General features: G+C 34.8%; 1 protein-coding gene across 1 annotated transcript; it reads left to right on the top strand.

Annotated features, from left to right (window-relative positions):
* Positions 1-813: 813 nt before the first annotated feature.
* On the top strand, positions 814-6001 carry LOC135955462 (uncharacterized). Its single transcript, XM_065505812.1, has 2 exons — positions 814-5576; positions 5653-6001. Exons 1-2 carry the CDS (start codon positions 814-816, stop codon positions 5999-6001), a joined length of 5112 nt encoding a protein of 1703 aa, XP_065361884.1.
* The last annotated feature ends 8416 nt before the right edge of the window (positions 6002-14417 follow it).

The raw sequence follows: 14417 nt of genomic DNA, 5'->3' as shown, positions 1-14417 counted from the left end.
AACATTTAGTGCGAAAGACAATAAACACAAACAACAACAGTGAGAAATAATACACAGAAGTGCAACAACAAGTGAAAGCAATAAACAAGTGTAACGTACAGGCATGAATACATGTATCATTCGTAGTAACATAAAGTGTGTGTGTGTACTTTGAATTGGCTTAACAACACAAAGACAAAAATCAATCATGACCTACCGTGTTTGGGTGTTCTAACATAGAATTTGAAAAATTAACGTTCATTTCATTTGTTTGTAAAGCTCTTTTATGTTATGGTGTTACATTGTATGTTCATAACATGAACAAAGAATGAAAGTGTATTTGAAACTTGTGCGCGTGTGTGTGTTACTCAGTCAACTGAGTGTTGACTTTGCTTGGAATTTATTTGGTTGTTATATACATACATACAAGAGAAAGATAGAACATAGTGCTTAATATTGAAGCTTTAAATTCGGTTGGTGGTTATATTCATACATATGAAAGAGAATATATGAAAAAAGAAACAAATACAAAATTCATTGGAAGTAGTGCGCGTGTGTTTTGTTAAGGTAAATACACACAAGAACAAGTAAAGACAATTCGTTGTCATGCGTAATAGTGTTATTGTAAAAGTGTCGGTTATTTTTTGGACAATAAAGCTCGGTCGTTAACATAAACATTGCTACAAGCGAAGAACTACACGCGACAACACAATAACTATTATCGACATATACTATTGGAATATTAGCTGGATAGATTTATGAAATCTCAACATAATTGAAGAAACGGATAAAATCTGTAAGTACAAATTTTAATTTACAATTTTTTTAAAAAAAATGGCAACAATGAAATCTATGATATCGAAATGCCGAATGGAAAAGAGTGCGATTACTCGGGCATACACATTTGTCCAGAATCCTCCTGAGGAATTATTTGCTGAGCAAATTCAATCCCGTTTAACTCGTTTGGAATGCGCTTGGAGGGAATTTATTGGAATTACTGGGGAATTGTATAATTTTGAAGGTGAGGAAGGGTATGTAGATCCTGAACGAGATATGTTGGAATATGAGGAGAAATACATGCACAGCCATGCCATGCTCAATCGAATGTTGAAATCATTTAGTCCTCATGAATCGACCCCTGAACCTCACAATGAAATGTTTTCTCGTTTGGCTGAACAACATTCTACTTTGTTACAGAGACTTGACTCACCGAATACTTCTCGACATGCGAATGAAGATTTACCGAAATTGAGAATAGAACCATTTACTGGCAGTTACAAGGACTGGCCAGCGTTTAAAGATTTGTTTGTTAGTGCGATCGATTCTAAGGCAAACCTATCTGATATTCAGAAATTCCATTATTTGAAGTCTCTATTGAAAGATGATGCTGCGAATCTTATAAAGCATATGCAAATTTCGGAATTAGCCTATAGTACAGCATGGGATCGACTCAAGGAACGTTTTGATCGACCTCGTCATATAGTAAATTCATATATTGAAACTTTCATGGGCCTCTCTTCAATGAAGGAGGAGAATGCTGTAAATTTGCGAAAGATCTCCGATATCTCAAATGAGGTTGTGAGAGGGTTAGATGCAGTAAACTACAACGAACGTGATCATTGGTTGATATATATCTTACAGAATAAGATTGATTCTGAATCTCGTCGCAAATGGATTGAGAATTCTCGAGATGACCCTAAGCCTACAATAGCTAAATTTTTGAAATTTTTGGATCAATGCTGCGAAGAATTGGAACTTGGAAATAACATTGCAACTAAATCGATTGGTTTTAAGCGAAGCTCATCTACGGCGTTAGTTTCAACAGGTTTTCAACAAAATTGTGCTGATTGCGGTTCTGATACTCATCACACATTCAAATGTCCACATTTCTTGTCATTGGCAATAGATCAACGTCGTACACTCGTTAAGGAAAAATCTCTTTGTTTTAATTGTCTTCGTAGGGGACACACTGCCTACAATTGCAAATCTCAACAAAAATGCCGTTCTTGCAAACGGAATCATCACACTTTGTTACATTTTACTCAAGATACTCCGATACAGCAAGCACATGTTGTTGTCTCGTCGGAACAATCCGCACATGGAAACGTTTTGCCTGAACCTGAGGGTTCTCAGCCGGTATCATTGAATACTGTCGTATCTCAATCTGGCACTACATTATTTTTGAAGAGGGACTTGATACATATTTTACCTACGGCATTAGTTGATGTTCGTAATCACAAAGGTGATTTCATGATTTGTCGTATTTTGCTAGATACTGCGTCAGAATTGTCGTATATATCCGAAGATTGTATGAAACGTTTGGGCTTGCCACGCAATTGCTCAAGAATCGCACTTTCTGGTATTTCATCAGTCAAGGCTGAATCAACACACGGTCACAGTAATCTGCAAATGAAGTCCAGAAATTCACAACATAGTATTGATGCTCAGGTCCACATTCTAGGTCGGATAACCTCATCACTCCCCAGAAGTACTATAACAAATTACGATCGTGGAAGACTGGAAGCAGTTCGTCTTGCTGACCCATCATTTTACCGTTCAAATCCTATTGATATTTTATTGGGAGCAGACTATGTTTGGGATGTCATGACTCAGGAAAAATTGTTGGATGACAAAGGTAGAACAATAGCTGTTTCTACTATTTTTGGTTTGGTGGTTACATCTGTGAACTCATCGCCTCAACAGCAATCAACATCATCATTACTCACATTAGTAGATATCGATAGATCGATCCAATCCTTTTGGGAAATTGAGGAGGCAGTAAGTGTGGGAAAACGGGGTGATGAATCCGCATTTGTTGAACAACATTTTCAGGAGACCCATGGTAGACACACTGATGGACGCTACATTGTGGAACTACCTTTTAAGGAGCAAAATATCTCATTTTTCGACACATACAAAGGTGCGCTTATGAGGTTTAATGCCACTGAACGTAGACTCTCTAGAGATCCACAATTATATGAAAACTACACTAAGTTTATGAGGGAATACCACAGTTTGGGACATATGCGTGAACTTTCACCGGAGGAGATAGATGTCGAAGATGGCCGTCTATTTTATTTACCACATCATCCAATTGTTGGTTCCAAACTAAGGGTTGTATTTGATGGCTCATTTCAGGATGCTAATAGGGAATCCCTAAACGATAAGTTACATATTGGCCCATCAATTCAACGGAATCTGTTCGCTGTCTGTTTTCGTTTTCGGTTACATAAGTTTGTTTTCTCTGCAGATATCATAAAGATGTTTCGCCAAATTTGGTTGGCTGAGAAACACCGGGATTATCAACGAATTCTGTGGAGGGAAAATCCTAACGACCAGATTAAACACTTTCAATTGTGTACCGTCACATACGGTACAGCTTCTGCACCATACCTATCCGTACGAGTGTTGGAACAATTAGCAAAAGATTACCAAGAATCTCATCCTAATGCGTCAAAAGTCTTACTCGAAGACTTCTACGTCGACGACGTAATAACGGGTGCTTCAACACAAGAGGAACTTATGCTAAAACGTGAAGAACTCCTTGACTTACTTTCGCAAGCCGGACTCGAGTTGAGCAAATGGGTATCGAATTTTGGAATTATTGGCCCACATGGCAAAGATGAAAGGAATTTTTTACGTGAAGATGACTCAACAAAGGTTCTCGGTATATATTGGAGCTCAACGGAAGACACTATTCGATATAGAGTAAATTTAGAGGAATCTCAACATGCTACGAAAAGAAGAGTTATTTCTGACGTCGCTCGAATCTTCGACCCACTTGGCTTAGTTTCTCCTGTCGTCATAAAATTCAAAATTTTATTTCAAGAATTGTGGTTACTAAATCTTGACTGGGATGAACCACTACCTCCAAATTTGGCAAAACTGTGGATCAGGTATAGGAATGATCTACAGAATCTCACGAAATTGAAGTTACCTCGATACGTACCTAATTCGAACTCAAGCACGCAACTGCATGGATTTAGCGATGCCTCGATTAAGGCCTATGCTGCGGTTGTCTACTGCAGAATGGAGGATGAAAAAGGAAATATTTACGTCAACATAATAGCATCGAAAACTCGTGTAGCACCACTAAAGCAAATATCCCTTCCTAGATTGGAGTTATGCGGAGCATTGCTACTTACTCGATTAATGAAATTAATAATTTCATCATTGCCTCATCAACAAATGGAAATCAATGCATGGTGCGACTCTACAGTTGTATTATCATGGTTATCTCTGCAACCAACGAAACTCAAAACCTTTGTAGGAAATCGCACGTCCGAAATATTGGAAACACTACCTCGAAATGTTTGGAGACACGTCAACACTAAGGAAAATCCTGCGGACTGTGCCTCTCGTGGTTTAATGGTTGACCAACTGCTTGAACATGACCTCTGGTGGAAAGGTCCATCTTTTTTGAGGAACAAGGAACGAATCACTTCTTTGGAAGGTTTACAACCCACATTTGATAATCTCGAAGTACTAGCTGAAGTGAAACCTACGGTAGAAGACGTCGTAGCCAATATAGCTACTACTACTATACATCCTTTGGAAATTATACTTCAAGATGTTACACACTGGTATAGACTCATACGTATAGCAGCTTATGTGAAACGATTTATCAACCTGCGTATATACAAGATCAAAATTCCTGCTGAATATCTAACATACGACGAAATTAAGGAAGGAAAGATTATTTGTCTCAGAATGGCTCAATATAGTTTCTCAGCGGAGAGGAAGAGTTTGCAGCGTGAACGAAAGATAGACAACAAATCAAAACTGATTCAACTCTCTCCATTCATCGACGATGATGGATTAATAAGAGTCGGGGGAAGAATTTCGAACTCTGAACTTTCTTCTGAAATTCAACACCCTATTATTCTTCCAAAGGAACACAAGATCACGAAACTGATACTAAAAGAGGAACATATAAGGAATTTGCATCCTGGCATATCTGCACTATTTGTAATTGTTCGACAACATTATTGGATTTTTGGAGCCAGGAACCTAATTCGAGATCTGACACACAAATGCTTGAAATGCTTTCGACAAGCTCAACATGTAACACAACAACGAATGGCTGATCTACCTAAGGTACGTGTAAGACAAGCCTTTCCGTTTCAAAACACTGGATGTGACTATGCCGGTCCCTTTACCTTAAAGATACATCACGGAAGGAACTCGAAAACCTCTAAAGGTTACATATGCCTTTTCGTTTGTATGGTGACATCAGCCATACATTTGGAATTGGCAACTGATTTAAGTACGGAATGTTTTTTGGCCGCTCTTCGTCGCTTCATGGCACGTCGTGGTAAATGCTCAACCATCTATAGCGACAACGGCAAAAACTTTGTCGGCGCGAAACGTAAGCTGAATGAAATGTATCAACAACTTATGGCTGACAATCACAACAGGATCATCACTGAGGCCTTAGCGAAGGATGATATCAAATGGATTTTCATCCCACCCTATTCTCCACATTGGGGTGGTATTTGGGAGTCAGGTGTGCGTTCGGTGAAACTGCACTTACGCCGCGTTATTGGCTCAACTATACTGACGTTCGAACAGATGAATACGCTCCTCGCTCAAGTGAAGTGGCTCTAGACCACTGGGGTCCGCCCCAGACACGGATACTAATTATTTGTCTCCTTCTCATTTTTTAATAGGCAGGCCGACTACTTTGGTACCTGAAGGTAATTTAACTGAATTGAAATCAAATCGTCTTGACTATTGGCAACACGTACAATGTATGTACCAAGGGTTTTGGCGAAGATGGAGTAGGGAATATTTGACCTCACTTCAGCAACGTCCCAAATGGACAAATACTCAACCTAATATTTCGATGGATGATATTGTCCTCATAAAGGAGGATAACACTCCCCCCTCAACTTGGATCACTGGTCGTGTTATTGAGACCTTTCCTGGTAGCGATGGTTTAACAAGGGCAGTGCGGCTGAAGACCTCTCATGGAACAATGACTAGGTCAATTGTCAAGATTGTCAAACTTCCTATATGCTGAAACGCTGTTTCAGGGCCGCCCGGGATGTTGAGGAACCATTCCCATGAATGCAACATTCTTATTTAACATGAACTTCAATATATAAACTTTGTGCATTTGAACTTTAACTTGTAAAGCTTACACTCTCATTTTATGTTATGATCATTTTCTATTATTTTCAACCCTTATTGTTATGACAAATGAATGTTAAAATTAGTCGTCTTTTATGTTACAAACAATCAAGTTGATCACTTGCACACAAAACAAACAAACTAAAAATATACAGTCCACTTACAAACACTTAAATTAAAATAAATATGGAAATAAAGCGTGTATATAATTGAATACTAAAATAATTAAGAAGTTGTTTTAATGGTTTCGGTTATTCACCACTAGGCCAATAAGCGTTTAATCAAGAAAAAGACCTCGATCTGTGATCACTCATATCTGACCAAAAACCGATTTTTTTATATAAAAACTCAAAATATCTAAATTCGCTTATAACTTGGCCAATAAGCGTTTAATCACGAAAAGTAGCTCGATTTGTGATCACTCATATTTCTGACCAAAAATCGATTTTTTTATATAAAAACTCAAAATATCTAAATTCGCTAATAACTTGGCCAATAGCGTTTAATCAAGAAAAAGTGATCGATCTGTGATCACTCATATTTTTGACCAAAAATCGATTTCTTTTATAAAAACTCAAAATATCTAAATTCGCTAATAACTTGGCCAATACGCGTTTAATCAAGAAAAGGAGCTCGATCTGTGATCATTCATATTTCTTAACAAAAATCGATTTTTTTATATATCTAAATTCGCTAATAACTTGGGCAATTAGCGTTTAATCACGAAAATCAGCTCGATCTGTGATCACTCATATTTCTGACCAAAATTCGATTTTTTATATAAAAACTCAAAATATCTAAATTTGCTAATAACTTGGCAAATAAGCGTTGAATCAAGAAAAGGAGCTCGATCTGTGATCACTCATATTTCTGATCAAAATTCGATTTTTTATACAAAAACTCAAAATATCTAATTAGCGTTTAATCAAGAAAAGGAGCTCGATCTGTGATCACTCATATTTCTTAACAAAAATCGATTTTTTTTATATAAAAACTCAAAATATCTAAATTCGCTAATAACTTGGCCAATTAGCGTTTAATCAAGAAAAGGAGCTCGATCTGTGATCATTCATATTTCTTAACAAAAATCGATTTTTTTATATATCTAAATTCGCTAATAACTTGGGCAATTAGCGTTTAATCAAGAAAAAGACCTCGATCTGTGATCACTCATATTTCTGACCAAAAATTCGATTTTTTTTTATAAAAACTCAAAATATCTAAATTCGCTAGTAACTTGGCCAATTAGCGTTTAATCAAGAAAAGGAGCTCGATCTGTGATCACTCATATTTCTGACCAAAAATCGATTTTTTATATAAAATCTCAAAATATCTAAAATCGCTAATAACTTGGCAAATAAGCGATTAATCAAGTAAAGGATCTCGATCTGTGATCACTCATATTTCTGACCAATAATCGATTTTTTATATAAAAACTCAAAATATCTAAATTCGCTAGTAACTTGGCGAATTAGCGTTTAATCAAGAAAAGGAGCTCGATCTGTGATCACTCATATTTCTGACCAATAATCGATTTTTTATATAAAAACTCAAAATATCTAAAATCGCTAATAACTTGGCTAATAAGCGTTTAATCAAGTAAAGGAGCTCGATCCGTGATCACTCATATTTCTGACCAAAAATCGATTTTTTATATAAAAACTCAAAATATCTAAATTCGCTAATAACTTGGCTAATAAGCGTTTAATCAAGTAAAGGAGCTCGATCTGTGATCACTCATATTTCTGACCAAAAATCGATTTTTTATATAAAAACTCAAAATATCTAAATTCGCTAATAACTTGGCTAATAAGCATTTAATCAAGTAAAGGAGCTCGATCTGTGATCACTCATTTTTCAGACCAAAATTCGATTACATATATAAAAACTCAATATATGTACGTTGATGTCCATGTATTCTGTTGTTGCTAGACTTAGGTTTTTGACAACAAACTTAGGTTCTTTGTCTCTCTGTAGCGCTTCTATGTATATTTTATTCTATATCCTATATGAATAAAAATTATCATTCAATAATACGGTTGGTTTTTTATTTAAATTTTTACATTTTGCAAACCGCTTCTCGCAAATTCACAAATCGAACACAAGATTTTTTTTTAACTTGGACAGGACAACGTCTGTCGGGTCAGCTAGTATATTAATAAAAATGAAACCACTAAACTTACAGTTTTAATTTTTGTTTTATTTGATTCAAATTATTTAAGGTTTTTAGAACTTTCTATTACTTTGTTTCATTTTCTTTTTAAATCTACCACATTTTCGGACACCTTTTGTGTACTCTTCAATTTTCTTTTAACAAGAACGCAATACTTTTCCACTGGCCTAGCTCCATTATATTTATAGAGTCCTTTGAACAAAATGTTTGGCTTCATTTGCCTCAACTCCATATTGCTTGCCATACCATGGACATTTTGGGAAAATTTTCTGCTTTTGGGGCCCAAACTATTCTACATCATTCCCTCAAGCATCAGCAACATAAAAATATTGACCCTGAAGCTGCGGACTATTTGTCATCCATTATGCAGCAGGTGTATTTTTTTATAAAATTTTACTGCATCCTCCGTGCTCTGTTTTTGGTCTCTAAATTTTTAGCAGAGTTCTTGCCAGGTACTTTTTGAGCCTTGTATATTTTTAAACCTGCATTGGCTTTAAATTTTCGTACCAAATAGTCCGAGCACTGAGCTAACGACTGCTTTCGTACGGGATGTGTTGGGTGGTCTTTTGAAGATGCTTTCTACCTGAACCAGGTTTTCTATCAACGGACGAGTTCACCCGGTACTGTTTAATAACATTGGAATCAGTTTGATGATAGAATGTTAATAGTTTGGCCAACTCTTTGTAGGACCATGTTGGGTTTTGTTGAAAATATTTAGTAATTTTAGTACGCACTTTCTTCTCGTCGCTCATTTTAATAAAATTAACAAAAAATTAACATAATTGCCATTAAACATAATAACTGACATGCTTTACAAAGGTAACTTGATCAAAAAAAAACAAAAATACTTGGCTTAAAAGTTTGTTAAGAATTTTTCGATCTCAGTCCTTAAGAGGATTATATGGGAGTAGAGGTTTTCAAGCAAAACCATTCCATGTCAGGGGACCGAAGTATTTATTTTTCGAATGTTAGGTTATTTTTTGTTTGTTGAATTAACATAGAGAGGACATGATTCTCAACGCAATTTAAAGGTTATATGAGTACATATACAAAATTCCGGTTAATACTTTAATAATGCTGAAATTTATGAAAATCAGAACACATTTCCATATTTTTTTATTACATGTAATTATTTTCTCACAATTCAGGCACTACCCTATTTTCAAAGGTATATTTGTGTAAAGGATTATAAATATTTTGCCTGTGATGTACATTTTTATATGATTTGAAAAACTTTTTTCTTTTTCTGTTTTATCTCATAGGCAAATTCCATTTAAAAATATACAAGAAGTGTTTTTTTTTTAAATAAAAACTTTTTTAAAATAAAAACTTCAGTGTTTTTCAGATTTAATATCTGAATATAATGCAAGCTCCGTGCTTACAGTATTAATACTAAGACCACTGTTCACACTGCATGATCTGATAGCCATAATACAGATTCTAATCTGTGAAAAAGCATCACATCGCATAGTGGAAAGGTACAGAAATAGTGGAAATAAATCTGTAACTTCTAAACAGATGGCCTGATTTTAATAAAACTTTTCAGCTGTATATCTTATCTTTCCGCTAGTCAAATTTATGAATTCAAAATCAACAACATACAGAACATTTACAGTCTTGCCGTAGTATATTTTTGTTCACTGCATTGCCGACTACTGCATTACCGAACATTGGAAAAAACTGCAAGATGTAGCTAATTACCTCGAGTTATATATTACTAATACTTGGAGAAATATAAGATATAGTTTTTATATATCAATTAGGGTTTTTAATTTCCTGAACTTTTTTGATTCTCGGGAATCAGTAAAATTTGTCTCTATATTCCCGGGTACCCGGCTATTCCCGAAATATATAATAATACTGTAAACTATTATAGCAAAAAAATAAAACAAGTAAGAAAGTATGGTCCATCAAGCCCGACCATATAATACCCTACACTAAGTAAAAGAGCAAAAAAAATTTTTCTTTTAAAATTTCCATAATTTATATTTTTGAGTGATTTTCGGAAGTGGGCCTTATATGGGGGCTATGACCAATTATGGACCGATCACCATGAAATTAGGTCGTGTGATTTATGTCTATATTAAAGTTAACTATGTTGAATTTTGTGTGTTTACCAACATTTTTAAGCGATTTATGCACGTTAAAGTGATTTTCGGAAGCGGGTTTTATGGGAGCTATGACTAATTATGGACCGATCGTAACAAAATTTGGTGACATGAATTTTGTGTATATAAAACTTATTTGGAGCGGAATTTGTGGAGATTCATATATAAATTAAACATTTATGACCGATAAAGTCTAATTTCGGGAGGGCATTTGTATGGGGGCTAGGTGAAATAGTGAACCGATTTAAGCCAGTTTCAATAGGCTTGGTCCTTGAGCTGAAAAAATAATATGTACCAAATTTGATCGAAATATCTTCAAAATTGCGACCTGTACTCTGCGCACAAGGTTTACATGGACAGCCAGCCAGCCAGCCAGCCAGCCAGCCTGGTCGGCTGGCTGGCTGGCGGACGGACGGACATCGCTCAATCGACTCAGAAAGTGATTCTAAGTCGATCGGTATACTTTAAGGTGGGTGTTAGACTAATATTTTTGGGCGTTACAAACATCTGCACAAACGCATAATACCCTCCCCACTATGGTGGTGTAGGGTATAAATATAGTGTTATAATAATTATATATAGAGCTTCGTATTAATTAATTTAATTTAAGCTTAATTCACTAAAATCTTAATCCGTAATTAAATATCAGCCTTTCAATTCATAAATCCATTCCCAAACACTCACTATAAAGCTGTCATTGTTACCAAAAGGGCCAAATTGACTTAAAATACCAAATTGAGTGCCGCCATCAAAAGTAGGGGCCTTTGTTCTACTAATGTTTTCTGGAATAATTCGCACCGGCCAATCTTGGCATTGAAGATTATTCACCTTTATTTCTAGATCGTGCAGTTTTCCATATGCTTTTTTAAATGTTCATTCGAAAAACCCCTTTTCACATTTTTTTTAAAAAAAAAATACTTGTTTCCTTTGTAGATTCGTCCGTTTTTAATTCCCGGGAATCCCGGCAATCGGGTAGTGAAAAATTGGCAAAATTCCCGGGATAAAAACCCTAATAACAACGTGTAAGAAATTGTATCTTATAAAAGGGAATAAATATTAGTTATAGAATATTTCTGTGATAAATGCTTATTGAATGTTCTTCGACATTTTATTGTAGGTGTGCGATTATGAAACAGGGATGGAGAAAGTAATAAAAAAAACAATTTTACCGAAATTGCTGGTTTTTAAATATTATTCCATCCTTGTTTCTATGTCAAGAGCTAAATATTTAAAACATTAATGTTTCATAAATAAATATCCATTTAAAAACTTTCCTAAACATAACTAGTTTGTAAATATTTATTTTAAACTTATTTAAATATGAAAGTTCTCTTATGTACATGTAGTTCTACTTTTAAAACTTTAACATATTTTCCCTAAAATTCATAAAAAGGAAGTCACATACTATTTTGAATACAAGTTTCACTTGCAACTTTCACACTCATTGCTAATCTAGTTGATTGCAACAGTCAGTTTTTCTTTATCACTTAAAAGTAGCATATTTTTTTGTGAAATATATAAAAAAAAATATTTTCTATTTGCATTTGCTTTAACATCATCATGAAACCGAAAATTCACACCACGTTTAACATTTCGAGAGCTCATCAATATTTGTGACGCATGTTAAAAGAATAATAAAATTTAAAAGGAAACAACGTTTTTCGACAAACAAATAGTACATATTTGCAAGCATACATACATGCACACGTTGCAAGTATTTTATCTAAAATAACTGATGCGTGCGGAAATTGTATGTATATGATAGATTCAGCCAACAACGAAAATGAAAAACTCATTTCCAATATCATTTCAATATTTGAGTATATCAACACGTAGTTATGTATATTTTCCAATGAATAAACAAAAAAAATAAAATGGTTCTAGTTGCAAATAGAAAATTTAATTATGCTTGAGTATATTTCTAGTTTTTATTCACATATTAAGGTAATAGAATGCTGATAATATAAATAAGTTTATCAAACATGTTAAAGGCATATTAAATATCGAAATTAAATGGCACTAAATTTTAAGTGTGTTTAACTAATGGCTGGAAAATTGTAATGAAAATATTTTTTTTCAGATTTATTGTGCTTTATAAATTATATTGTAACGTAAAATAAGTCCAACATAACATGAAAACTTTGGATAGAACACGGGAGATTTTTAATCAAATTGTATGAAATTTTGTTCTCTAAGTTTTGTATTAACTCCCTACTAACTTCACTGTAATTTTTAGGAAATATTCAGCCAGGCCTACAATCTACCCCAAGTTAATGAACAAGATGGTGGCCGTGATTTTGCACTTTTTGTGATCTTCCAAAGTTTAATATAGTTTATCGTTATCGTGTAATCAAATGTTGAAAATTTGATCATAATCGGATAACGACCAACCGCTATGTCGTAGAGGTTGGTCGTTGGAAGGTTGAAATTTTCAATGTTTTACAAATAGAATGACAAAATCATGAAAGAGCTCTGTATAATCCCTGTATATGTCGAACATTCTGTACTCTTAATTGAGGTCTTTACACTGGTAACAACTGTAAAACTTCACGACTTTGGCCGATCGGTGATTGAAACTGTGAGATATTGTGCAAACCATAGGCATCTCACATGGATCAGTGCTTTCAATTTGATATCTTGGGTATGAGAAAGCTTTCCGCAAGATCGTGTGACAACTCCGCGGGACTGTTTGGCGTTGTTAAATCGCAATATGAACGAGTCGGTCGGTTCGTAAACGTGGATGAAACGTGGCAATTAAAACAGTGGGCTTCGCAGGCAATGGTTGGTTTGGCAGCCAATAACGTCATGGGACCGTTTAATGAGGATTTGAAAAAATACCGCATTTGGCCAAGGAAAATCATATTTAGTTCTAAAGGGTTGCTGAGAAATGGTACATGCAGATCTTGGCGAAGCTCCCACAGGCAAATATATTCAAAAAAACGAACGCGCACTTGCCGAAATCACGCTTTTAAATGCTTTTGAGGATGCAGGTCTAACTAGAAAGGTTGATCTTCTCAAACCGACAACTTTGTCGGACTTTGGTAGTGTTCAAGATTATGTTAGCGAAATGATAATGATGTCACTGAAAGTTCAATAAAGTGGACTAAAACTCTATGATGAATTGGTAGCCTAACTTTTACTGCCCGGTTTACCATCATTAGCGATGGCAATTTCCTATTTCAGGACTCAAAATTTGATTGTCCAAAAGTGGAGGAAAGAGATTTGGTATCTAATAAGAATCAAAACACTCGTAAATTCAAACGCTATGCGTGAAAGAGAGTAAGATATTTGTATATCGAAAAATTGTTCACAAAAAACAAAACCAAACTCAGTAATAAAGAAAAATTAAGAAAAAAAAAATTACGAAAATAGGTCGTTAGCAACTTCTTTATTTTCATCATATTATCTTATTAAGTTTTGGGAGTGAGAGTTACCCGTGATTATAAGGATGGCAAAATCAGAATTGATCAGACAATATACACTGAGGAGTGAATGTAAGGCACCAATGAAATTGAGAAATGGTGAATGTGCCGTATATGCTTTGCTCGTCCGGACATCAGTTATGCAATGAACTCGTTTAGCCGTTTTAGTGCCAACACCGATAAAAATTATTGGGCTATATTTAAAAGAGTTACGAGATATCTCAAAGTCACGATTAATAAAGGACTAACGTGGTAATAGTGGTCTACACTGCAACGCAGACTGAAATCATTTACATTCTGGTCCATAAATCTGGTTCTGCTTGACCGAAATGCTTGAAAATTAACAATTTCTAAACCAAGCATATCTGATCAATAAAATTTTACCAGGACCCAGAATATATTTACATTTTGGGTCTACGACCAATATATCGATGTGTTATTGACAAAATCAATATACCCCCCACGTTGTGTGTTTTTTTTTGAGAGATATCGAACTCGCATCCCACTAAGCGACCAAATAGGTCCTCAAGGAAAATATTTAAGCTTTATTTTAAGAAATAAAAGAAAAAGAAAAGGCCCCATTTTTAAAAAAAGATCAAAAAT

Source organism: Calliphora vicina, chromosome 3 (genome assembly GCF_958450345.1).
Source record: "Calliphora vicina chromosome 3, idCalVici1.1, whole genome shotgun sequence".
Lineage (NCBI taxonomy): Eukaryota > Metazoa > Arthropoda > Insecta > Diptera > Calliphoridae > Calliphora > Calliphora vicina.
The sequence above is the reverse complement of the archived record's forward strand: the minus strand, read 5'-3'. Positions and strand labels throughout refer to the sequence as shown.

Bases quoted from the DNA above. Each gene is read 5' to 3' on its own strand.
- LOC135955462 (XM_065505812.1), top strand. From the start codon at position 814: ATGGCAACAATGAAATCTATGATATCGAAATGCCGAATGGAAAAGAGT. The intron at 5,577-5,652 runs GTGGCTCTAGAC...TTTAATAGGCAG, and splicing joins ACGCTCCTCGCTCAAGTGAA to GCCGACTACTTTGGTACCTG.